This window comes from Seriola aureovittata, chromosome 17 (genome assembly GCF_021018895.1).
Source record: "Seriola aureovittata isolate HTS-2021-v1 ecotype China chromosome 17, ASM2101889v1, whole genome shotgun sequence".
Classification (NCBI taxonomy): domain Eukaryota; kingdom Metazoa; phylum Chordata; class Actinopteri; order Carangiformes; family Carangidae; genus Seriola; species Seriola aureovittata.
This window is the reverse complement of record NC_079380.1, coordinates 600,785-627,509: the sequence shown is the minus strand read 5'-3', so window position 1 is coordinate 627,509 and position 26,725 is coordinate 600,785. Positions and strand designations below refer to the sequence as shown.

Sequence of the window (26,725 nt, the reverse complement as noted above, 5' to 3'; positions counted from 1 at the left end):
GTGGGTGTGTCTGCTAATAGCTCTTGAGCAAGCACCTTAGAACTAGTTGTGATAAAGCCTTCCAGTTTGCACACACACACACACACACACACACACACACACACACACACACACACACACACACATATATATATATATATATATATATATATATATATATATATATATATATATATATATACTGTATGTATACAGGTGTGTTTGTGTGGAACTGGAACTGGAACTGGAACCAGAGAATATTTAATGTGTTAGTTTTAAAATGATTGAATATATCAATTATCAAAATAGTAAGTGATTGGTTTTATTTTGATCAAAGAAATCCCAGGGTAAGTCATGACTGTACAGAATCTGTATTTGCAATTTGTTGTTGGTTTTTGAGTACAGGATTTTTTTTCACTTTCTCAGTCGTGTATACTATTTTTTGGAGACTCTTTTATTGTGAAAAAACACAGGCGGAAGTCGAGATTCTCTGCTGTCAAGAAGAAAAACAAACACGACACGTTATTTGGTGAGGATTTTCGTGTCGTTTTTAGTGTGAATAGGTAGTTATCACACATTTATGGATGCATTTGTTGAAAGCGTGTCATTTCTTTTTTTTGTGGGCTATTTTTCACATTGTTTAGATACGGGACTGTGGATTGCGAACAGTTAGCTCGCTAAGCTAATGTAAGTGGTTTGTATTCAAAATGGCTAATTTTAGAAATCTTCAGGCGTACTAATAACAGTAACTTTCATTAGTATTGCATTGACGGACGTTTCTTTTACAGTCAGTACGCTGGTAGCGTTAGCTTTATATTCCCTGGTAACTTTACTGAGACGTTACGCAGAAAAAACATTAGCCAGAGGAAAGTATCTAACTACATCTTGCTCAGTACTGTAGCGTAATGTACCACACTGTACTGCAGTACAATTTGGAGATTGTTTTACTTTAGCTAGTTGGGTAGCTAACTGCCTTGCGTTTCTGTGTACAGAACTGTGAAAATAAATTTCTACTTGGGGACAATAAACTAACTAACTAACTAACTAAATTAAGGTTTTTACCGGTTACATTACTTTGCTAAAGGGCGTTGGACATGGTAAATAAGAATTCACGTTCTTACTGTAACAGTGTCACCACAATGTAAAACTGAATGTGAATGTTCTTCATTCAAAATTTGAAGTTAGATAATTAAAAGAAGCAAAAGGTCTCCGTGAGCCCCTTAGCAAAAGTTTGTTGAACCAACCATCAACACGTTGTTGTGCTGTATGTATGCTCCCTCTTCCCACACAGAACAATTGTAAACAAAATTACATTTCATCAAATTATGTGCAGACCTGGGCTTTTTGGCGACCCTGGATATCTGGGAGCCCCAGGACTGTTTGATAACCCAGCATTGTATGTAGGCTATGTCAAACTTAGTTGAGACACAAACTTAATCCTTAAATGCATGGATGGTTTTTCGGACACTGCTACACACCTCCTATGTGAGGCAAATTACGACATGTAATCATTGATCATATCACATCACTTGTACAGAATGAATGTACAAAATGTATTTTTGTAATTTATGAAATATCTGGTCGAAATATATTTGTAAGTGTGAACCGCTATTTTCCATGTGTATATTGTTTTATGTTACACATAGCACACTTCTCATGGACTAACTACTACCAAAACCAAATTAGTCCACAGTAATCACTAATCATAATCACGTGCTAGTGGTTATTGCAACCTGGTTATTGCACAAAGTAAGCATTGAGTATGGATTAGGGATGCACAATATGCAAAAAAGTCATATTGCAATGATTGATATGTTCCTTTACATCTCGAGAATATGATTTGTAGGCTGAGGTGTCTCTGTAGCACCACAAGGTGCTATTAATGCACAACAAAGTGACACATTTGACCTTTATCAAGAAAATTACAGCTCCTGTGAATTGGATATTGCACTCGAGCATATTGTAGTTTCAATTATATTTATATGATTAATTGTGCAGGCCTAGTGTGGATGGACACATGTAGCATCTCCAGGACTTTTGCTGGAGTTCCCCAGCATATCTCCTGATATGTGCTCTGAATGGATTAATCATTCTCATGCTTTGGCTCTGCTTTTAAATGATCAGATTCATTAATGGCACAAAACTAATGTCTCATCATTAGTAGTAGCAGTCTCAGTTGCGTCTTCATTTGCAGAGTTGCAGTATTAAAGAAAATACTGCTCTGCACTAAACCTTTATCGCAGGTGCTGCACCATCGTGTTACTGTGACAATAAGCTTTTCTAAGAGGCTTCTTCATTATTGTACCTGTGCTTGTTTATATTGAATTAAACAAGATGGCATATTGCCGCTCCAGTGTATGATTTTAGATAGGATGCCATCACGAGGTCAAACTGGAAAAAAAATACCTGCTAGCATTTGCATCATCAATTTTTCACACCAAAAAAAGAAGTTACACTCTTAAACACCTTGGGTTGCTAGTGATCCTAGATACATGAGAGCTTAAATTGAATGAATTAGACAAGGTGTAATGCAGTCACTGGGGTATACATTGTATAGAGGCTTGTAAGACTGCCTTTTATTATCTTAGAATTATAGCCAAATTTAGCTGGTCCATGATTTTATTTCTAGTAGATTGGATTACTGTAATGCACTTTTTACTGGACTGCCAAAGCAGATGTTAAATAACAAAAAAAATATATATATTTTTTACAAAAAACCAAAAGCTCTGAGCACATTACCCCTAATTTATCATCTCTTCACTGACTCCCAGTAAAACAAATAAGCTTTTAGTTTAAGTGTGTGGTGTGAGTCAGCATTATTATTTTTATTATCTCCCTTTTAAGAATAATAATACCTTCCTATTCTGTATGTTTTTTGTTCTATGTTTAATTTATGTAATATTTTCTTATCTTATATTATGTATATTTTATATTTTGTCATGGATGATGTATCCCTGGTTTTATTTTGAAGCACATTTAGTTTACGCCTGCTGTATGAAATGTGCTATATAAATAAAACTGACTTGACTTAATAGAGATGGAAAGTCAGAATGGCCTGTTGCTTAGGACTTTTCATATTTGGTTTGTTGTTTGTAAATTTCAGTTGGTAAATCCCCAAGTCCTCCGGTGAAACTATGAATGCACATCAGTACAGAATAAAGACAGAAAACAGCTTCCTGATTGTTCAAAGTGTTTTCATCCGTTCTTCTCCTAGAGGTCAGAAGACAAAGATGGCATCAAGCAGTACAAGCAGTGAGGAAGAGCAGAGCCTAAGAGAGTGTGAGCAGTATGTCCAGAAACACAACATCCAGCAACTGCTCAAAGACTGCATCATCCAGCTGTGCACGTCCCGGCCTGAACGGCCCATGGCCTTCCTCAGAGACCACTTTGAAAGACTGGAAAAGGTGGGTGCTGACATGTATGGCCATTTAATTCAGTGCGAATATAGATTGCATTCAGAAAGCAACATTTTGTTATGCTAAAAAAAAAAAAAAAACAGCAAATTTTCCCTCATCAATCTACTTTAATTCCCCATAATGACCAAGTGAAAACAGAAATTTAGACATTTTTGCAAATTTATTAAAAAAGTAAAAACTGAAATCTCATATTGACATAAGTATTCAGACACTTTGCTGTGACACTTGAAATTAGCGCAGGTTCTTCAGTTTCTCTGGATCATCTCTGAAGTTGTGTCCGAAATCACTTACTTATTCAATCCTCCGTACTCACTATCCAGGTAGTTCAATGTCGAGGACTATATAGTGAGCTCATTGGTAAAATAAAAAAACACTTTTTGGAAACTACTCTGGTAATTTTCTCCGCACTGTTTTTTTTTTCACTGATTGGACATGATGTGTAAAGACATACACCTGTGTATATGAGGTCTCACAGCTGACAAACAGATCAGAGCAGAAACCATGAGGAGGAAGGAGCTGCTGCAGAGCTCAGAGACTGACTGTGTTGAGGCTCTCACTGTCTTTCTGCTGCATTGAAAGTTCCTGAGAAGAACAGTGGTCTCCCTCATTCTGACATGAAGAAGTCCTGAACCACCAAGACTCTTCTAGACCTGGACCTGGACTAACATCAGTAGAAGGGTCTGGGTAAGAGAGGAGACCAAGAACCTGTTGGTGACTGAGCTCCATAGATCCTGTGAGAAACTTCCAAAAGGACAACCAGTTCTAATCATCATGTGTGGTTTCCTCTAGATATGATGATTAGAACTGTGACTAAGCAGTTCAGTCCTGGTCTCATCAGACCAGAGAATCTGGTTTCTCTCAGTCCTTTAGCCGCTTCTTTACAAACTGTCACTGAAGAGAGATTTCATCTGGACTCTCTGACATGAAACCCAGATCAGTGGAGAGCTGCAGTAATGGTTGTTCTTTTGGAAGTTTTTCCACACAGGATCTTTGGAGCTCAGAGACACTATCAGGTTCTTGATCTCCTCTCTAACCAGTCTGCTCAGTTTGTCCGTGTGGCCAGCTCTACAATTCACCACTTGTGTATTTGCTGTGTAATTATGGGATATTGAGTGTAGATTGATGGGAGAAAAAATAATATTTTTTTTTTATTTTAGCAACAGACTGCAACACAAAAAAAGATTTAAAGACTTGTAATGAAATTAAGTGTCAGCTTTTTCATTTATTCTGTTATTCTGTCTTTGTTTTATCTGAAAAACATAACAGCTCAACCATTCACAGTGTGTATAGTGTCTCAGCTGTGGTTTTGTGTACCTGTTGGTCAGCAGGAGGAGGCTCAGCAGATGGCTTCACAGCAGAAGTCCAGCTCATGGTCAGACTCCCGTGAGGATGAAATTTCACCACCCATGAACCCTGTGGTGAGGGGGCGGAGCCGGAGAGGAGCCATCAGTGCTGAGGTGTATACTGAGGAGGATGCTGCCTCCTATGTCAGAAAGGTGAGTGGTGTTAATGGTTACTTTTCATCATTAACCACTGTTGGTATAATGTAGTCAACTCTGTGTAGGGGCTTCATGGCCTCAACCTTTGTATGTTTCCACAGTTCGCTTGTGTTTCTGCTCTTACATGAAAAAGACTTCACCACACTTTAGACATTAGTACATTAGTACCTCTCTAATGCAGCACTTGTACATTGCAGTCTCAATATTTCCTGAAATGTACCAGATTAATCTAAAGAAGCTTTTTTTTTTTTTTTACCCAAGGTCATCCCAAAAGACTACAAGACCATGGCTGCCCTGGCCAAAGCCATGGAGAGGAATGTGCTGTTTTCCCACCTGGATGACAATGAGAGGAGGTAATGCCAACAATCCCTTCAGTAGTTTGTGTAACAATCATTGTCAAAGCATTTCCAGCTCATCAGCTTGTTTTTTCCCTTACTGCCCTTCTAGTGATATTTTTGATGCAATGTTTTCTGTCAACTACATTGCTGGAGAAACAGTCATCCAACAAGGTGAGTTTCTACACAGGATTACATGGACGTTGCTGTGTTTTTGTTCCGTCCATTCATTCATAGGACTCTTCATTGCTTCTGTTCCAGGTGATGAGGGAGACAACTTCTACGTCATTGACCAGGGAGAGATGGATGTAAGATCCCTTTCTCATGTTTTAATGCAATTCTGAACTCCAGAAAACATCTGCCTTGCTTTATTAAGAATTTGAAAAGTTGCCTTCATCTTTCCCTATTTAGCCAGATGTGCTTTGGTGGTTCAGTGAGGGAAACATTAAAGCACAACTAACAAGAGAACAACCATTAAGCATTTTATTCTACTAACAACTAACAACCTGAAATAACTTGTTCCTCAGTAGAGTTGTGTGTCAGTTTATTCTGATGCCCCCAAGTGTCCAAACAGCGTCTTTAACTTAAGCAGTAGAGAACATGCACTTGTTTTGTGCTTCGCTGTTTTTCAGGTATGCTGTGTAATGAAAATAGTTTGCCTTGTCTGGTGTAAAATTAGTTCATTGATGTAGAATACTTCAATAGAAATACCTTAATAATATTTTGGTCTTCAATTATTTGCTGCATAGGTCATTACACATAAGGTCTGGGAAACTAGATCTGCAGGCAGGTACTAACAGGGCCGGTCAGTAATGAATGCAATGTGTGGATGAATGAAGTGTCAGTAATGTGTGCAAAAAAAAAAGCTGGTGGAGGAAGAGAAGAAAGACTGTTTGGGTGGCTTCCCAAGGCAATATACAAATAGAGAAAGTTGAGCCATTAAAATAATAATTCAATAAAAATAAAGAACCGAACAAGAGATCAGAATAAATTATATACAGACATAGGTTTATAGTTTTATATAGACATAGGTGCTTTGACATTTCTATACAAATGTTAAATTGAGAGTTTTTAGTGCTTTACACAATGGGAGGGGATGAGGTGAAACAACATTTATGTATAGGCTATAGTCTTTTGCTATAATGATGATGATATTGTTAACTATAAATTCACTATATTTGTTCTTCATGACAATTCCTGACTGGATTTAAAGCTCCTTTCCTTATCATTTAGAGAGGTGGAGCAGCTCTGATTATGTCTGCTGCTCAGATACTTCAGCTCATTTCGCTCAGTTTGAAGATGCCTAAGGAAAAAATGTTTTACACTGCAGCCCTAAACTGCCATGGTGCAAGTAGTTTCCTGATGCCCTCTCAAACCCCGCCCACTGGCTCCTGAGCCAGGAAGCAACAACCTCACAAGTAGAATACAGGGAGAGGGACATCACAAATAAAAAGAAAATCACAACAATTAAACTGTTGATGATACAATTCTGAAAAGAAACTGTCAGCATGTTACACTTAGCACAACACCAGTGCCCTCTGTGAATATTGACATAATTTCCATTTAACCAAAAAATACACTTCATACCTTTTGTTAAGTTCTTTCAAAGTCTTCACTTTGAGTTTGGACGGACATGGTTGTGAACTGACACTGGACTAGCTGGAGGAGGCAGACAACTGCGAGGCAGTAATTCTTTTATCCTGTGACCTAGAAGAACACATTGTTGATGTTTCAGTATCCACCTAGACGTGTATTATTACCACCGTTATATTGTAGCTATAATAGATCCCTGCCATGTCAGTAGAAACCAGGCCAACAGCAGCATCTCTGCTGTCTGTCTCCCTCTAGGTATATGTCAACAATGAGTGGGTGACCAGTATTGGTGAGGGAGGTAGTTTTGGGGAGCTGGCTCTGATCTATGGGACCCCCCGTGCAGCTACAGTCCGGGCCAAGTCCAATGTCAAGCTCTGGGGCATCGACAGAGACAGCTACAGGAGAATACTGATGGTAAGCTTTGCAGTACTGAACAATGACACAAGAATGAGTTGGTCTGGAAAAACAAAATCACTGTCAGGTAATTACATGAATTGTCATAGTTATTACTATTATCTTTTCTTTTTAGGGGAGCACTTTGAGAAAGCGTAAGATGTACGAGGAGTTCCTCAGCAAGGTTTCCATTTTAGGTGAGATCTTAGCTCTTCAGTTTTTCTTCATTATATTGACTGAGTGAAAGAAAAGCTTCATCATTGGCTTCATAAATCTGGATGAGAGCATGTGTTGACCTGAGTGTTGTTCCTGAGCAGAGTCTCTGGATAAGTGGGAGCGTCTGACAGTGGCTGATGCCTTGGAGACAGTGCAGTTTGAGGACGGCCAGAAAATTGTGGTCCAGGGACAGCCTGGTGATGAGTTCTTCATCATCCTGGAGGTACAGACCACTTTCTGAAAGCAGTACTGATATTCTTACTATCCAGGTTCTTTGTATACTGTAGGTGTTTAACAGTACACATATTTGTCCCAAACCTGTTGGTGTAGGATGTTTGTTCGCCATGTGACATTCTGTGGTGTAATCCTGCTTGTCAAACAAAAGTTTGTTGCCACTATAACCCAACGCTCTCTATTTCAGTCTACGTTTTAGCATGAGCCAAAACCAAAATTCTTAAATTGGCAATGGACAACCTTCCCCCCCAGTGTTGCCAGGTTGTATTAAAAGGTCCATATTTTCCTCGTGTTGCTCCATAAGAAGATATATTTGTAGTTTAAAGAACCAAAAACCAGCTCAATGTAGCTTCTCTCTGGAGCTCTAGTAACAACAGGTCAGTGAGCCAATCAGAAGAGAGGAGGCTCTGAGCCTCTCCTCTGATTGACTGACTGTTTTCTGAGTGAAAAAATATAGCAGTTAATCTTAAAGTCAGAGAAACCAAATCCTGAAAGGTTGGATGGTGGTCCAAGTGGACTGTGCTGGTCCATGAGGGTGGTGACTTTTTATTCCAGGCATATTGTTTTCGGGTCATCTGTCCGTCCCATTCTCGTGGCCTTGATGGAACTTCTTCAAATATGACACGAATGTCCACTCTGACTCAGGGATGTACTGATTAAATTTTGGTCTAGGTCATGGTAACTCCACAAAACGCAGTTTAGCCTTGTGAGCGCAATATCTCTGTAACGCCTTGAAAGAATTTCTTTAACTTTGGTAAACATGTTCCCCTGGACTCAAAGACAATGTGATTAGATTTTGGTGGCTAAAGGTCAAGGTCACGGTGACCTGACAAAACATGATTTTGGCCTTGTGAATGCAATATCTCCAGAGCTCTTCAAAAGGAATCCCTTCTAATTTTTCCCTTCACAAATATCCACTTGGAAACAATGACAAACTGATTAGACTTTGGTGGTCAAAGGTTATTCTATACATTGTGCAATCAACATTTACTTCTTAAAGATAAATAAAAAATAAAATAAAAGTTTCCTATTCTCACTTTACATTGCACCCAGAAAACTATCTATTAGAAAAACCTGTGGGTTAGTCCCTGGATTTATACAACCTCAAACAGTGAGGGTCACTGGTATAGTGAATGCAGAACTGGAGGAGGCTCCATCTCATATACAGAATTCATATAGTCATGAAAACCTGTGGCTAGTTTGCATCAAGGGATGGCTCCTTTTTATTGTGCAGTTTTAATAGTGTTAAAATAAAGGCAGAAACAACTATAAGCAATTTAAACAATTGTATTATTAAATATTTATTTAAGAGAAACAGCACCTTTTGACAACAAGTGAAGACTGCTTGTTTCTAAGTCGTTCATTCCACCATTAACATGGGGTTCATTTCATATCAACTCATCCAGAATTCTGAACTTTTCCCAGTTCATGTCATATTTCCTCAAAACATTCATGAAAGAACTTCTGCAAAATCCTACAGCCCCAAATACTCATTATGCCTCCATGCCAACGACTGCTGCTATAACAGAGATTGAAAACCTTAATGTCAGCATAGTACAAATATTTACTGATGAAATAGAGCCAATAAATGTAATATTACAGCCAGTGAAACGTACAAAAAAAATAAATATTTTCAAAAAATCACTATGAATATTTCACATAAAAAGGTTTCAGTACCTTTTCTTGCAGTACCAAGTAACTTTTGAATGTGTTATATTCATACTACACATAATCACATAATCGTGTAGTGTGTAATCGTGTGTAATTAGTGTAAAACATTCAGCAACAACTATTTACATAGATACAGTATATGTTGGAAATTATCCTTAGGGTTTCTTGGCTGTTCAGTACAAATTTCAACCTAATACATAGAAAAATAAGCGTGACTCAGAAAACACATATAAAGAATCAAAAAATGTTGTAGGGCCAAACTTCAAAAATGTAAAATGTCTTTTACTGTTGGATTTTACAAGGTCCCATGAATGTATTGAAACTTTTTACATTAATTCTTTCAAGAAAATCCATGACATAACCTGGGACGTCCTAGGTGATTTGTAATAGCTATAGTGGATACTTTCTGGACAAACTGGAATGTAATTAGTCCCACTACATCTTGTATCAGGATGATACCTGGGATATGCAGTTCAAGATGTCTTTGTTGTGTTGTCAGGGGACAGCAGCGGTGCTGCAGAGGCGTTCAGAAGACGAGGAGTTTGTGGAGGTCGGCAGACTTGGACCGTCAGATTACTTTGGTAAGACCCTGACAGACATGTTATCCGCACTGCCCTGCAAAGGCAAAATGCAGTAACTGCATTTTTGGTCAAAGTCAATTTGTCAAAATTTGGTCATAACCTCTGTCTTTCTCTCTGACATCTGTTTTTTTTTTTTTATCAAGGTATTTTTATTCAGTTTTACAAATTATAGTTTACAATTTAACATAGGTCCAACAGAAGACACAGGGAAAGGAGAAAAAAAAAAAAAAAAAAGGCCGGACCGTAGATCCCACCCACCCCTCCACAAATACCAGACTTACAGAGTTCACAGTATAAAATACATAGTTCAAAATACAGAATTTACATAGTCAGATAAAAAAAGAAAAAAGAGAATAAGAAATATAATAATAATAATGATGACAGAGGACAACAGCAGAGATTTACAGTATTATATTGTCTGCCTCCATATCTTCAACAAACATTAAGAAAGGCTGCCAAATGTTATAAATTTTCTATTAGACCCCCTGATTGTGTATCTGATCTTCTCCAACTTGATATGGTACATGATTTCCCTAACCCAATGACTGTATGTTGGAGGTGCTGGATCTTTCCATTTCAATAATATCAGTCTCCTAGCTAGCAGAGAGCAGAAAGCCACCATTATTCGTTCCCACTTCTCAAGATGGGAGTCTATCTGGGTTACACCAAAAAGCACAACGAATGGAGACGGTACAAGCCTTTTCGCAAAGATCTTAGAAAAGGTCTCAAAGATGGGCTGCCAGAAAGTGCAAAGCTTTGGACATATCCAGAACATGTGTAAGAGAGTGGCTGGATCTCGCCCGCATCTTTCACAAGTGAGGTCTATATCAGCATTGATCTTAGAAAGTCTAACTTTAGACCAGTGCAGTCGATGTACAATTTTAAACTGAATGACAGTATGCCTAAGACAAATGGAAGACGAATAAATTCCCTGTATTATTTTGTGCGAAGTGTCGTCTGTAATTTGCTCATTTAAATCTGTCTCCCATTTATTTTTGAGGAGGTCCAAAGGCATCAAGTTATGAGAATACAGTATTTCGTATATTGTGCTAATAGTTCGTTTTCTGACTAGTTTACAATCAAAAATTGAGTCCAGCAGACCAGTTGAAGGACGTAAGGGAGAACATATAAAGTTTGAGAATACAAAATTTCGAAGCTGCAGGTATCGATAAAAATGTGATTTGGGAATGTGATATTTTTGTACCAACTGTTCAAAGGAGGCAAAGCTGCCAATATACAGATCATACAGTGATACCATACCTCTTCTGGACCACATATCAAAGACACCATCCATTAATGATGGAACAAACATATGATTCATTGCAATTGGTGCAGTCTGAGATAGATCTGTAAGTACAAAGGATCTTCTAAATTGGTTCCAGATCTTGATTGAGTGCAAAACAACCGGGTTAGAGGTAAAGTTAGAAATGGGCTGTATAAATGGCAACTTAGAACACAGTAAGGCTTTTAAAGAAGTGGAATTTACAGATGCCCCCTCCAGATTTAGCCATTCAGTGTCAGTGTTATCATTATTGTTACCCATCCAATATAACAATACTCGAATGTTAACCGCCCAATAGTAATACAAGAAATTAGGGAGTGCCATCCCTCCCATTGAGCGAGGTCTCTGAAGTACACTTCTTTTTATCCAGGGTGATTTTTTTGTTCCAAATGAAACTTGATATCTGATTATTTAATTTGGTAAAAAAAAGACTTAGTTAAAAAGACAGGAAGGCACTGAAATATATATAAAAACTTGGGCAGTATATTCATTTTTACTGTATTAATTCTTCCACCCAGAGAGAAGGGGGGGGATCCCATCGTTCAATATCCTGATTTAGTTAGCAGCATAAAGATCTTTATGTTTATCTGTAATCCATATGCCGAGGTATTTGAATTTTTTGGGGTTAATTTTAAAGGGGAGTGAATTTAAGGATGTGTCATCATTACTAGTGCCAACAGGCATCAGCTCACTTTTTTGAACATTGACCCTGTAGCAGGATAGTTTGCCAAATTCTGTTAGTAAGACCATTAGCTTAGGAAGACTCGAAAGGGGTTGTGATATATATAGCAGCATGTCATCCGCATAAAGCGAGACTTTGTGCTCCTCCCCTGCTCGTTGAATTCCTCTGATATCAGTATTTTGCCTCAGAGCTAGAGCTAGTGGTTCCATTGCAACCGCAAAAAGAAGCGGTGACATGGGGCATCCCTGTCTTGTACCACGTTTAAGCTCGAAAAAAGGGGACAAATTATTATTAGTACGAACAGCAACCACTGGAGAAGTATATAAAAGTCTGATCCATGATGAATTTATTGCCAAATCCAAACCTCTCCAGCGTGCTGAAAAGATAGCCCCACTCCACCTGGTCGAACGCCTTTTCAGCATCAAATGAGAGGACGACCTCTGGCACACCAGGTGGAGAGGGGCTATAAAGGATATTAAGGCGTCTGACATTGAAAAAAGAGTAAAGATTCTTAATAAAACCTGTTTGGTCGGGTGATATAATGGAAGGAAGAACACTTCCAGTCGGCGTGCCAGAACCTTGGCAAGGATTTTTGCATCCGTGTTAAGGAGAGAAATTGGGCGGAATGAATTGCACTCTAGAGGGTTTTTCCCTTTTTTGAGAATTACAGTGATTACTGTTTGGCACATGGTCGGAGGTAAGGTCTTAAGTGAAAGGGATTCTTCAAAAACTGACATTAGTAAAGGGGCAAGTTGGTCTGAGAATTTTTTGAAGAAATCTGTCGGATATCCGTCCGGCCCTGGGGACTTGCCGCTTTGCATAGATCTGATTGCAGATATTATTTCCAGGGCCGAGAAGTCTTTCTCCAATGAATCAGCTATGTTTGGGCCTACAGATGGAACGTGTAGGGATCTTAAAAAATCCTCCAACACGGAGGGTGTAGTTGGAAATTCTGACGTGTATAATACTTGATAGAAATTTTGAAAACAGGAGTTAATTTTGAGGCTATCTGTACACTTTGAACCTTGTTCATCATTGATTGCAGGTATAATCTGATTGGCAGTTTTTTGTCGTAACTGATGTGCGAGAATTCGTCCAATTTTCATCTGTTTTACTGTGAAGAAAAACATTAGGTCATACCGAAAACAGCCTTCTAAATCTACAGTAAAATGAACCTAAAAACCACACCACAGTTTCACTTTAAAAATCGGGGGTTTGGGCCCCGGCGGTTTACCTGATAGAAAGACCACAAAGTCTTAGTCCTTCCCGCAGCGTCCCGGGTTCCAGTCCGACCCGTGGCTCACATGTCATTCTGTCTCTCCCTGACTTTTCTGTCTCTCTCACTGTAGCTATCTGAATAAAGGCAAAAATGTCACAAAAAAAATCAGTGATTCGCAGATGCTCTTCAGCAGACACATGATGTCTCATAGTACCTGGAAACTGAGACTGTTTACCTTTTTGTTTCTTTAATAACTTTTGAACCAGCTGTTCAGCAGGTTTTTACCAGCAGCTGAATTATCCACAGAGGTGTCGTCCTCTCCATAACAAACACCAGGGGATTAAAACCAGTAGAAACACTGAATAAAGCAGTTTGACTTGCTCTTCAGTGACACAGGACAGGACGTCTCCAGCAGCTGGGAGCTGAGCTGTCTAACATTTCCTCAGCTTGTTTCTCTGATAACTTCAGATCCAGATGTCCGATGACTGAAATCCCTCATCTGGTTCAAATATAGAGTTGAAAACCACCAAGGTGTAAAAAGTGTATGTGACTTAAAACAAGATTTGTCATTGTCTGCCCCAGTCTGTGTTTTCACCTGTGTTAAATCACCCTTGCCTCACTTGTGTCTATTTAGTCTCTGTGCTCCCCTTTGTCTGAGTCGGTTTGTCCTGCTTTACCCTGTGGAACTTCTGTTTGGATTTTTGATGTTTTCTTACTTACGTCCCTTACTCCTGTGCTCCTTGTGTTTTTGGTAGAGTAATGTCATTTCGCTCCACCTTCCAGCATTTGTTTTTTGTGTATATTTGGGTCCAGATAACATAAAACGTGACAAGATTAAGTCAATGTTGAGCTTCTGTCAGACAAACAAACTGATGCATGATCATAGAGGATATGATGTCATTGACAGGAGACCAATGACATGTACTGTTACCATGATTAAAATGACAGATTTCTAGTTGTTTTTAGACATTTTCATGTGGAAAAATTACATTATAACTTTAAATGAGAGTTTGGTCATATAGTTTGCTCGTCCATAAAATTAAATAAGGAAGTAGCTAAATCAGTTGATGTAGAGGGAAAAAAAACAGCTATACTCCTGCTAAAGGTCACTAGCTTAGCACATCTCAGTAGCTGTATCTCATTTTTTGACTAGTGAATTTTATGTGATTTGGTTAAGCTACCTTTAACTGCCATACTTCAATTTATTAAACTGTTAATTGATGCATTATATTGATTTCAATATTAATAATTCTAGTACTTGGTTGGATAGACACCAAACACATAATGTGGTCTGATAATTATTTACAGCCCATTAAGGTTAATTTTCTCAAGCAAACTAGTTCAGATGGATCAGAAAGTGGAGAGGATACATATTGGTACAAAGTAGTTTCTCTGAGCATTTAGTGCAATATCTTTGTTTTTAAGCTTTTGTGTGGTGATTTGTTTTTGGCTGAAACGATCAACCTAAAAAGTCATAAAAATAAAAGCATTATACCCTCTCTGTCTGTTTTACAGTTTTCTGTCTGTAAACTTTAAACCCATTTTTAGTCTAGTCTAGTCACTGTTCTCTGCCATATCGCAGTGCAGGATGGGGGCTGCTAGAATAGAATTATATGCATGGTGTGGATTTAAAACAGTGTGTGACTGTGATCTTTCCTGTGTACCCCCAGGTGAAATTGCCTTGCTGATGAACCGGCCCCGTGCTGCCACTGTTGTTGCATGCGGACCCCTTAAGTGTGTCAAACTGGACCGGCCACGGTTTGAGAGAGTCCTGGGTCCCTGCTCTGATATCCTGAAGAGAAACATTGAGCAATACAACAGCTTTGTTTCCCTTTCTGTCTGAGCTCGTCAGCACTCAGACCCTCCTCTCTTCTACTGCAGCACACACCTCTTTTATTTTCCCATGTATACTCTCTTTCACATATGTAACCACGGCCACATGACACCACCCCCACCCCTACCCCATAAGGTCACTTTAATACATCTGTTACTGTTCTTTTTTTTTTTTAGATTTCTTATCTATTGTTTTTTTTGTTTGTTTTTTTTTTTTGGCTGGACAGAAACAGCTGGGCCAGCCCTATAAACACAATATCCTCGACTGACTGACTGACTGAGGGATACAGTTGTGTGATAAAGGTACACCATTGCTCAGCCGAGTGTTTGACTTCTCCTATTGGCCTTTGTTCTTTTAAAAAGATCTTGTGTGAACCGTTTCTCTGACATCATCAGGGGGCGTTTACAGCAGATCCACTACAGTTTTCAGCTACTGTATTTCCTCCTAATGTAATAAATGTAGTTAATTTGCTGTAATGGAGCTGATGCACAGTGAATTCGTAGCACGACCGTGCTTGCCTGCAGCTCCAGAGGAGCCAGGAAGCCAGAGCGCCTGGATGACTGCCCGTAACAAGAAGCACAGCATAAAGCCTGCAGTTGGTATCTATACATGGTCCAGTCATATACTAGGTTTATACTTAGTCTTGTTTGTGTATATACTGAAAATCTGTAACCCCATTACCTAAAAGGTGTTTGAAGATATAAGTGAGATTAAATACTGGTGTATGTGTGACTGACTGTGACTTCACACTGTGAAGATGAGTCAAATTAAGACAAAATATACAAATTAGAGTGTTAATGCGGACAGTGTAAGAATCTAGTTTCAAAGTCTGATGGGAAAACAATTAAAAATGACCAAAAATGTTACATTAGTGATTTTTCAGTATTAAGTCAAATGTGTTGACTATGTGAACACGAAGTTAGTTAGTTAGTTTGCTCTGCAGATCTTCAGTCTTCACAGACATGCTGTGGTAGATGGTTTCATGCTGACTGAGGAGGTTTTATGTCTTTTAAGCAGTTTTGTCTGCACTGCTGCTTGTTTCTGTTTGTCAAGATGTTTGAGCAGTGCCAGCAGGAGGGCTCATGGAAAGGCAGTGTTGGTCAGCTGGTCCACCACTTTGGTCCAGACCGAAATATTTCAGATAATTTTGCTGTAATATTTATCAATGTTCCCCTCCAGACAACTTATCCTCTGACTTTTTATCTGACGCCATCATCAGGTCAAAATCTCAGTTTGTCCAATTCTTTAGTTTATGACCAGATGCCAGCAAAACTGATGACATTCCCAGCCTCAGCTGTACTTTTTCTTTACAACTATTTTGAAAATGTTAGCATGCTAACAGATGGTGAACATGCCAAACATGATACCTGCTAAACATCAGCATCATTGTCTCTTGGGTATGTTAGCATGCTGGCATTAGCATTTAGCTCAAAGTACTGCTGTGTATTAGTATAGCCTCACAGCTAACATGGCTGTAGACTCTTAGGTCTTTTGTTTTTAGTTTTTTTTTTTTTTTTATGTATTTATTTTGTTGTCTTGGTGTCCCTAGCAGAGACACCGTTCTTAAAGTACCAGCTGTAAACTCACAGTATGGAGGATGTTTTGCCAGGAAGAGAAATTAGGAAAAAAAAAACAAAATGCTATTTCCAATTAAGCCTCTTAAGCATTTAGGTCATTTGACATTTTCTGCTAATTATAAAAAAAGTTTTATGAACAAATTTGGCAGCTTTTCTGTTCTTTCATTTCACTTTGTTACGCATTGTTAGAATTTTAGCTTTGTTGTCATGATTTCAGTTTTGTTTGTTTCTTAACATTTAAATCATAATAGACTGAATTAGAATAATGGCATTTTTTCCTTCTGCTCTTTAAATGTGATTCGTTCCTCCATATTTAGTTCACAGTCTCGGTTAAAGGAAACTGTCCTGGGATCCCTTTAACTCTGCTGACATCATGTGCTCTTATGTTGGTCTATTTACATCTCTGCTACAAATCTATATATGAAGAGTAAATGACTATATCTTTTGCACATTTTGTGACATACAAAATTATATTGTCTGAGAGAAAAATGTGTATACACTGTTAAGGTCACTGTTTAGTGCACATCTGATCCCGTTATTTAAAGGGAGTGCAGGTAAAAAAAAAAAAAACCCACAAAACACCACCAACATCAACAAAAAAAGTGACGCGACGCCTCTTACAAGATCAGACTGTCTGTTAAATGAGAGCTCTAGGTAATTCATCTAATTATCATCCATGACAGCTTCATCTGTCATTGTTGTCCTCTGACCTTTGACCACCAAAAATCCCATCAGCTCATTTCTGAGTCCAGGTGAACATTTGTACTAAATTTGAAGAAATTCCCTTGAGGTGTTACTGAGACATTGTTTTTGTTACAATTAGACAGACAACCCAAAAACATACTGACTCCGGCCACAGCTGACGCCAGCATGCAGGCATAAAAACAAACACCATTATCAGAGCAGTGGAGGCAGAGATATCCTGAGACATCAAGCTCCATAAACACTGAACCCTATATTTCTTTGATTTGAACTCCTGTGCCTGTTAAACACCCACGCTTTTAAACGCCACTTGTTTGTAACACAGACTGTTTAACAATAGATAGATAGATAGAGAGATAGATAGATAGATAGATTGATACTTTATTTATCCCTATGGGAAATTCATGAGAATCCCAGAAGAAATTCTACAGCTGTTTTGCAATCTCTTCATGATGACACAACTGCTTTTCATGTGTACAGTTGGTGGAGTGCCTTTAAGTTTGTAATTAGGCAGTCATGTTGGTCATAGCTGAGATACATGACAGTGAGGGAGTTAGCTTTCTCCCATTACAGTGAAGAAGCAGTATATTGCAGTAGATAAACTTGTATATTGAAGGTATTGTGCATTTTATGACTAAAGGATGAAACTTTCTCCACTGCTTCTATAAACCATGAGGTTTATTTTCAGATGTGGAGGCATTTCAGACCCCGTAGGACAGAGCTGAGCCCCCTGGAGTAATGTGTGTTCCAGACAAACTAGCATGCTCGCTTCTGATTAAAATGTTTGCTAATGTGGTAGATAGTCATGTAATTCCATAGAACACACAGCAGAAGTTGTCAACATTTTTAACAAGCTATAGCTACTTAACACCTGGAAATGATGGGTTCTGTAGTCCCCTGGCAAAATGGTGCTCTAAGCAGAATGATGTTACATGGCCATAACAGCAAATATGCATCTTTATGCAATTTTGGCAAAGATACAAGATACATGATTATAATGGAGAAATGGGGCAAAAACTGGAAAAATTCAATGCTGAGGTCAATGACCTCTCAAGGTCACCAGAGGTGAGATACAAATTACCTCCATTTCTGAAATAAAACCTCAGGGTATATAGATAATATGCTGAAACTTTCATGCTTTAGTCATAATGTTTTGCCTACCTGCCCCACTAGTAGGGCTGGGTAGTAACAGAAGTACAGATACTAGACACTTGAGTTTCAGTATCGATAGCAAAACAATTTCTTTTCAATAATTAGGAATATAATAATGTTTTCTACAAAATTCTGTCCTGAATGAGCCAAAGTTATTGTCAAACATTGTCTAAACCAGTGTTTCCCAACCTTTTCCAAATCATAGCCCCCCTGAAAATCTCAAAAATGTTTATGGCCCACATTCAACCTTGTAACAATACAGAGGCCAAATTATGCTCTGAGCACTTTTTATTTTAATAATAATGTTTGAACATGAACTGAAAGCAGGAGAAGCGCAATTATTCTTTTTTAATTTTTTGACAGGGGAGAGATCACTTGTCGATTCACCCTCTATCTCTTGACTTTTTCCTTTTAACCCTTCCTGTTGCTAACCGGTTATCTATTTTTATACTCCAGTTGTTGCCATGGATGTAATCTGTCAGCGCACAATGAGACTGAAATAAGATCTAAGTATATTTCAGTGTATTCATGATGTGAAGATACTTCATTGGGTTCAGTTCTCCAACATTAAACATATTTACAGTTAGCCCACTAGCAAACATGTATTTGGATGTACAGTACAGTCTTTGCCTTGCACTCACTGCTGATGCTTGTCACTTGTTCTGCTGTTCTTTTACATCTCACACAGTATTCTTCTATGTTATTTCTAAAGAGGTCTTTGACCGTCGCCACTGGTTTCTTGTATTTTTCTGATGAAGGTGCATGTCACACTTGTTTTAAATGCGTTTCTCAAAGACTTTTTGATTCAGTACACAAGAGTATTTCTCACTGCCTGGACCGTCGAGAGCCGAGACATTGATTGTGAGTGTGTAGTGCTGTCTTCACTTAGAAACCTGGATTGTTGACTTTCAGCTCACTGTGTCTGTTCAATCAGACCATCTGTGTTTGGCTGCAGTGAGTCAGCAGACCTGCAGTGGGTCTCTCCAGAGGACCAGTCTTTTCTAGAGTTTTTATGCCTTTTGTCGGATTGATTGGAGTAACTGGTGTGTTTTGGATTTCCCTGTAGGACTAAAGCAATAAAGAGTTCAGTGTTTTCAGTGTCTTTTCTTGCTGTCTCATAATCTTCACCTGTAGAGGGCTCCTGTGTTACAATCATTTTGCTTAAATGGTTCACATCCATCAATGCACTCATGTTTGATCAGTAGGTGCTTCAGTACAGTTGTGAGGAGCTGGAGCTTTCTTCCAATGTTTCCATGTTGTGGTGTTTTCTACTTCCACTACAGGTCTGGAAATGTTCTATCTACTGATCTGAATTTATTTCACTCATAGTTACAACCTTTTGTTTTTCTCCATTTATGCAAATGACTACAAATGTGATGATCACATGATCACAACTTCAAATGCATTTGAAGGATTTTTGGTTCTTTTCACACAACTTTTTTAAAAGACAGAATGGTTGATTGTAGATTTCAAAATATTTTCTCAACATCGGTTCTCTGTCATCTAAGTCCCAAGTACAGACAAACACAATATGCTTATGCCAATAATACACACATAGTTCTAATCTCTGGCAGTCAGGTTGTGATGGTGGTGGGCTTTTACAACCAGGATGCAATCAACAGGACTGATGTGTGAAGTGGTGGAGGAATAAACAGCATCAGACAAGCAGGAATTTTTCCCCAGAGCTCAAATTTTTTCTTTTAACTTGTGTCCAAAAAAAGGTTCAACAAGTTAAACATAATGTTAGAAGTCTTGCTACACACTTGAGGACATGGTGGTCTCGGGTCCACACCACATTTACCAGGTAGCAAGACCAAAAGCTTAAAAAATACACCATCTCATTAAAATATTGACTGGTACTTTCTTAAAAGTAGTTACACAAGAATATTTCAACAAGTTAAGAGCATATTTACCAACTACTTTACAAAACCGTCTGACACCACCATCCTCTGTCCAAACATAAACAGGATGATAGACAGAGAGGCACTTGGCGGAATAACTGCTACACAACAATACCACCTTCTGACCACGGCTTGTAACATCAGGCAAAATGCCAACAGCCTATTTGCACTGTACATCACATTAATGTACAACCATAAAAGAAACATTCAAAATGAAATAAATAAAGTACTCCCTCATGATGGCAATATTAAATGAACATACAGTAGGTGGCAATATTATGGAATTTATTAAGGGTTTACCACCTGCCTACATTAGATATAGCTTCTTTAAGACTGCGCATTGCAGTTGATCCTCAGTCAGGTGTTTGGTCAGCATGTGCTACAAAGATGAAGGACACTGAAAGATGTTCAAGCAATCCTGACACCAAAGGATCTGAGAATCAGTGTGTTTAACACCCGCCTGCTTTCACTTCCCCTCTTCCCAAACATTTCCAATCTCACTTTCTTTTTCCTCTTCTCACTTTAGTTTCTCTGTTGAGAACAGAATGTTCTGGGAAAAACAAACACATCTCTATCTGTGCAATCACCCATCTAAACACACAGACACACACCCAGTTGTTCACAGACGCTTTTTTTTTTTTTACCTTCAATAAAATCTTCTAATCTTAAAGTCTATGTTTACAGGGCAGGACACAAACACACTTTCTTGTTGTTGTGGAGTACAAGTGTGTGACAGTGCTACAACTTGATTTCAGGTTTCCCACAGAGAGCTAGTTCATTGTTCTTTTGACAGTACTGCTAGTAAACATCAATTCACTGTTAATGTACAGAATGTATGTGTGGATTTATCCTTTTAACAGGTGTGTGTGTATCCAAAGCCTGATATATGTGATTTCTTTAGAGCAGAGCTCCAAACTATGAGGATCTACTGATGATGAGGAATCATTTTTACATTCCATTCATGAAATCAGATCATTTCAAAGCAGAGCTGGAGCATGAGAATGACAAACTCATCCACAGACAACATGCTGTCTGATTGGAACAAGATGCAACCAAGCTGCAGTCTCTAGGGGAGTTAGTGTTGAACCACCTCTGCCCTGCTGTTAAAGGCACAAGCAGTACTCCATGACACATTTCCAACCCTGGAGTCCAGAAGATCTTAGAAACAGCACACTCTGCTGGAGAACACTGGCATGTTGGCTGCTGTGGCCACAGCTGCAGAAAACATCCACATGCTGATGGATGCTGTAAAAGTCTTTGGTGAGGTCCCCACACTTTCTGCATGGGACTGAGGGACAGCATTGGGACATGAGTGTCACTTGGATCCCCTTTGCTGTTAGGTTTGTGTGAGGTGTGTTTGTGAAATTTGTTTGTGAGGTTTGTTTATGAAGTTTGTTGCGAAGTTTGCTGTGAAGTTTGCTGTGAGGTTTGTTTATGAAGTTTGCTGTGAGGTTTGTGGGAATTTTATTTCCTATTGTTATGTAGTGATTTTCATTAGCCTTTAATATGTTTTCCTATGTTTTCCTTTTAAGCAGTTCCAGTCTGTGTTATTTTAATATTTTTGGTTCTAACAAAATATTTAGTTGAGTTTAAAAACATGTCTCTGCCTTGTCAGTAACGAGCCTGTGTCCTTAATTCAATCTTCTAAACATCCAAGGTTTTTGAAATGGTATATTCTGGAGTGTGATTGTGGCTTTGTTGGCCCCTTTGACCCTAATGTAACCAAAGGAGCAAGAAACTATGAAGCAAAGCATATGGCGAGCATGATGCAGAAAGGTCACCTGGTAAGGACTCACACAATGGTTGGTGTGAGATGACATCAGTTCTCCTGAGCCTATAGGAAGTGGCCACACTTTTAAAGGCCCTTTGATAAAGCTTTAAACAAACTTTGTGATAACATATCGTACAACCTAGTTCTTTTCTAGCATCATAAAGCTTCAATATGCTTCAAACACACAGGTCATATGACATGTTGTCTGATTATGATTATAAGAACTGTTTATAGCTGTTCCAAATGGCCACATTGGAAAGGTGGAGCAAAACACCAGCGTATACAAGAAGATGCACAAGGAAGAACCTGCCGTGTCAGTCAGATGCTGATGTCAGTCACTGAACATGGACGTAGGCCAGTATGATTGGCACCTGAGCTCATTCAGCGACCAGCACACCCCAATATTTATTCAAAGAGGAAGTCATTATAAGAAGTCATTATAAAGAAGCGTAGAAATAACTGATCCTGGATGAGCCTTTAAACAGATGTTCCCAGAACATCTTGTCCCACATGAGTAAAGGGATATACAGTGTGAGCCTGGCCTCCTCACGTTGCACATTTGTTTCCAAGTTTCCAATAAGTGGAAGACGTTAAAAATCTGAGTAGAGCCTGCTGGATCGCTGTCACATGGAAATCAGACATTTTCTAACCATTTGGTCCTGACCACGGTATGATCTGCTAAACTATTCAGCCCATTGAGCAGAGGGATGTTAAACGCTCATTTCTTTTTGTTACAACTTGAATCTTCTTTTTGTATTTCCAGCCATCATTTCGATTAGTTATGATGATAACATTGTAATCACAAAATTATTGAAATTTGAAAATGTGATGACTTCGTAAAGTCTAATGGGTCAAGAAAAATGAGCAGCCAGAGAATGAGACAGGTGATTATCTATTCCCCTAGTTCCCACCTTTTTTATCTGATGTACTCTAACAGCCCCCAAGTGCTATATGATCTCACATTACTGACACACATTATGTTCCAACTCATACAGAAATGTAATATAAATTTGTAACAAACATTCACTTGGACTGAAGGACAAATTGATTCGATTTTGGGGGTCAGAGGTCACACAGCAATTCTGACAAAATTTCACACAAATGTTTAATATTTTCCATGACTCTGGATAAACAGGGGTGTAACCTGAAACTAGTCTGAGTGAAGGAGGCAGACAACCATGAGCAGGTGATTCTAGTTTTCCATGAATTGTCTTTGTTTAGGATAGGTCTCTTTTTAAATTTAGGGGAGGGGAGGTGATGTCTATATTATATTATGATTATTAGTATGAGTATGCACATGGGTGGTTTTCCACCCCAACCCAGAAATGACTTACTATTTACCTGCTAAGTTAAGTTTCTAATGGGTAGAGTTGCTTTTCCTTCTATTGCATTTAATCAGCTCAGTGTGAAATTAGATTTCTGTGTGAAAATGCAGTAAGTCAAAATGTTTTTTGCTAATTTGATAGAATCACAATGCTAACACCAATACAGAGTTTTATTTCAGAGCCGTCTTTTGACAGCTTTAATGTAAGAGGTGTAAAGAAAATAGATGACAAAAACCCAGGCAGTGGTGGGAAGAGGCAGGTTGTGGTAGAAGATGGCGACATAGAGAGACAACCACTTAATAACAGTGGAGGACGTAGCTGGCGTGGCATCAAAGCACACACTACAAAAGCATGAGAGAAAACAGGTAAAATACAATGATACTGGCACTGAGGCAACGCTGCAAATCACAAGCAAAAAACACACTAGGGATACAACAAGAGACCACTAGAGCACTACCGAACAAGACGCAGTCATAAGTCATAACCAGGGTTTTATGGTGATTGCAGAAGATTGAACCCAGGTGAGAGTGACCAGCCACGCCTCCTGCCACACACACGCACTGCAGGAAAAAAAAGAACAGAGATACAGAGGCAAAATAAAAACGAACACAAAATCAAACCACAACATCTAATCTAATACACTTTTTGTCCCAAAGTGAATATCTCCTCATGGTCAGTTAGCTGTCAGTTACATTTGAATGAGCTGCGCATGTGCAGGCTGTGCACTGTGTTAGACTAAAAACATAGCAAAGGTATTTCTCTGAGTGATCACTTTAGAAGTAAATACAACTTAAATCATCTTGTGTGTTTGGTGTTTCAGTCACTATTTCTAACCTCTGACATCAGCAACAGGAAACACACTAAAACTGACACTAAGAAGAATACCATGCAATGAGTAATTGGCACATGAAGTCATTTAGTTGTAGTTGGCAACACTGTGCACATTCTATTGGATAATCCCAGATAGTGACACAGATTTTTTTAAGGTAAACACAAGAAACTTGTGCTACAGAAAATGGACCAGACTCAGTGAATAGCTCCCTAAGCTTAACATGTCCTATGATAGCTATTAATTTAGCTATACAGACTAATGAGCAGTGATAACTAACATGTCTTTGGGGTCATCAGGTGGGAACCTCCTTTCACCAGTGTTTCATCTAGTTGGTCCCACGACACCTCCAGGAGGCTAGACAGTGATCACTGGCGTCCCAGAGTCACACCATTTTCTTTATCTTGCCTATGCTACCACAAACAACACCATCATCAACTCTGACAAAACACACTAGCAGATTCAGCAAACAAACTCCCCTAAACAGTTGGAGAAAGTGGCGGCCATTTTGAATGAGGGAGGTAGAGTCAAGGAGAGGTGCCTTTTTGGGTTAGCTCTTCCCCGCCGGATTAGGCTGTGCTCTCTCAAATATCAACAGTCTTTGTCCAGCATTGCTTATTCCACCTTTTATGTTGGCTATATTGTTTTAACAATTTTTTAACCCTACAGCTGTGCCTGTGTGCTCAATCGCAACATGTGGTGTTCAGATCATTTAAGTGAGGTGATGGGACAATGCAATTAGTAGTTAAAGTTATAATCTGTAACTCTTCCACATGAAAATGTTTAAAAACAACTAAACCTATGCTCATTATGTTGTTGAGTTATGTTCTTACATTATCACAAATGTTTCCATCAATTCTCAAACCATAAAAATATTGACTTTTATCTAGTGTTAAGCATTAAGGTTCAGCTGTTGTCAACTCACACAAAGACAGTTCAATCAGGAGAGACTTAATTCTGAATTAACAAATGAACTTTTATTGCTATGTGCAAAATAAGTAGGAAGAGTCAGAGATGTGAGAGTCTTAGTGATTGGACCCCATTGTGATGTCATTATATGTGAAAAGGGGGTGAGGCTGTGCGAATATAGGAGAGCTTTTTTCTCTGATAACTTCAGATCCAACATCCGATGACTGAAATCCCTCATCTGGTTCAAATATAGATTTGAAAACCACCAAGGTGTAAAAAGTGTATGTCACTTAAAACTAGATGAAAGTCAATGTTGAGCTTCTGTCAGACAAACACACTGACACATGATCATAGAGGATATGATGTCATTGTCAGGAGACCAATGACATGTACTGTTACCATGATTATCACAGATTTCTCTGGTTTGAGAATTGAGGGATAGTTGTCTAGTTGTTTTTTTGTAACATTTTAATGTGGAAAAGTTACACATTATAACTTTAAGAGAGCGATTTACTACTGTCATGAAAAGTATGTTTCAGTCTGCTCTATATTTAAACAGCTGAATGTGTTGCTCAGCTCTGTTGTTCTGTAAAAGTCACCACACGCCACTGCAGTTCCGTATTTGGACAGAAAAACAAAATGACATACACATTACTTATATCTATGACATCATTGTCCAATCACAAAATGGCTCATTTGTGTGTTTCCCATGGGGCTCTTTGAGTGTCTGCTTCCTGCCTCTGTCTCCATTAACTACAGTTGAGGGATTTATACTGGAGACCACAAAATTATACACTGTAGCTGTAGCAATCACATATCTGTTTTCTGCTTCAGTTTATTTTGACTGCTGCACTCACAGTAAAAAAGTGAAGCCCATCGTTAAAATAACAGTCATTCTGAGATTATGTATTTAGACAAAACAACAATGCTGATTGAATTGAAACAGCGTTTTAAAATGAAAACGATCTCCGTCCATACATTACACCTAAAAATGGATATCACATGACCATTCATGTACACTGGGCATATGTAAACAGGAAGCAGATTGTCTACTCTGCAGTTGGTTAGTTGTAGAAAATACTCAGAGGAACAACAAAGACAGATGTAGCGTTAAAATGCAGAATGTAAATGAACAGCTGCTAGCAAAGACAACAAGGTCAGTAACACTTGTCATTCTTATCATGTTGTGTTCACCACTGTTAGTCGAGGCTGATGAGAGCCAATCAGGAGAGGCCGTAGGTGTCTATGTCATCGTTTACGAAGGTCTCCATTTCTGTCCATCCAGATTACAACACAACCCCAGAGTTTTCAAAATAAATCAGGTCCAGCAGCAAGATGTGAAAAGTGATGAGTTTTAAAACTAAATTGTAGTAGCATGGATGTAGCCTTAGTCACAACGTGTCATTATGTGACTCAACTTCCTGTAAGGTGGTACCCTGCAACTTCAAGTCAAAGAAGTTTTTCAGTCTTGTTTCTCCCAGCTCAAAAGCAGGCTGGAGGCCAGCAGGCTGTGAGCTGGCTGACTTGTATGCAGACTGGGAAGCAGGTTGGTAAACTGACTGGAAGCAAGCAGGCCCGATGTTAGCTGACTGGTAGACGGCCGCAGGCAAAACCTCCAGGGCTGA

The 26,725-nt window shown here is 38.7% G+C and overlaps 1 protein-coding gene across 3 annotated transcripts; it reads left to right on the top strand.

Annotated features, from left to right (window-relative positions):
* The first annotated feature begins 439 nt into the window (after positions 1-439).
* Positions 440-19,458, top strand: prkar1aa (protein kinase, cAMP-dependent, regulatory, type I, alpha (tissue specific extinguisher 1) a). 3 transcript variants are annotated; one of them, XM_056401139.1, is made up of 12 exons: positions 446-508; positions 624-666; positions 3,194-3,383; positions 4,724-4,891; positions 5,156-5,247; positions 5,342-5,403; positions 5,491-5,537; positions 7,078-7,236; positions 7,352-7,412; positions 7,533-7,654; positions 9,836-9,917; positions 14,771-19,458. In XM_056401139.1, the coding sequence occupies exons 3-12, from the start codon at positions 3,210-3,212 to the stop codon at positions 14,941-14,943; spliced, it is 1,140 nt and encodes a 379-aa protein (XP_056257114.1). In that variant the 5' UTR covers positions 446-508; positions 624-666; positions 3,194-3,209; the 3' UTR covers positions 14,944-19,458. The 3 variants fall into 3 exon arrangements, with proteins under 3 accessions (XP_056257113.1, XP_056257114.1, XP_056257112.1); XM_056401137.1 differs by having other exon boundaries at positions 4,721-4,891; XM_056401138.1 differs by lacking the exon at positions 624-666 and having other exon boundaries at positions 440-508; positions 4,721-4,891.
* Positions 19,459-26,725: the final 7,267 nt, after the last annotated feature.

Excerpts from the sequence above, each read along its gene's own strand:
- prkar1aa (XM_056401138.1), top strand. The coding sequence starts at position 3,210 with ATGGCATCAAGCAGTACAAGCAGTGAGGAAGAGCAGAGCCTAAGAGAG. Across the intron at positions 7,237-7,351 it reads GCTACAGGAGAATACTGATG|GGGAGCACTTTGAGAAAGCG; the intron begins GTAAGCTTTGCA and ends TTTTCTTTTTAG. Across the intron at positions 7,413-7,532 it reads CAGCAAGGTTTCCATTTTAG|AGTCTCTGGATAAGTGGGAG; the intron begins GTGAGATCTTAG and ends GTTCCTGAGCAG.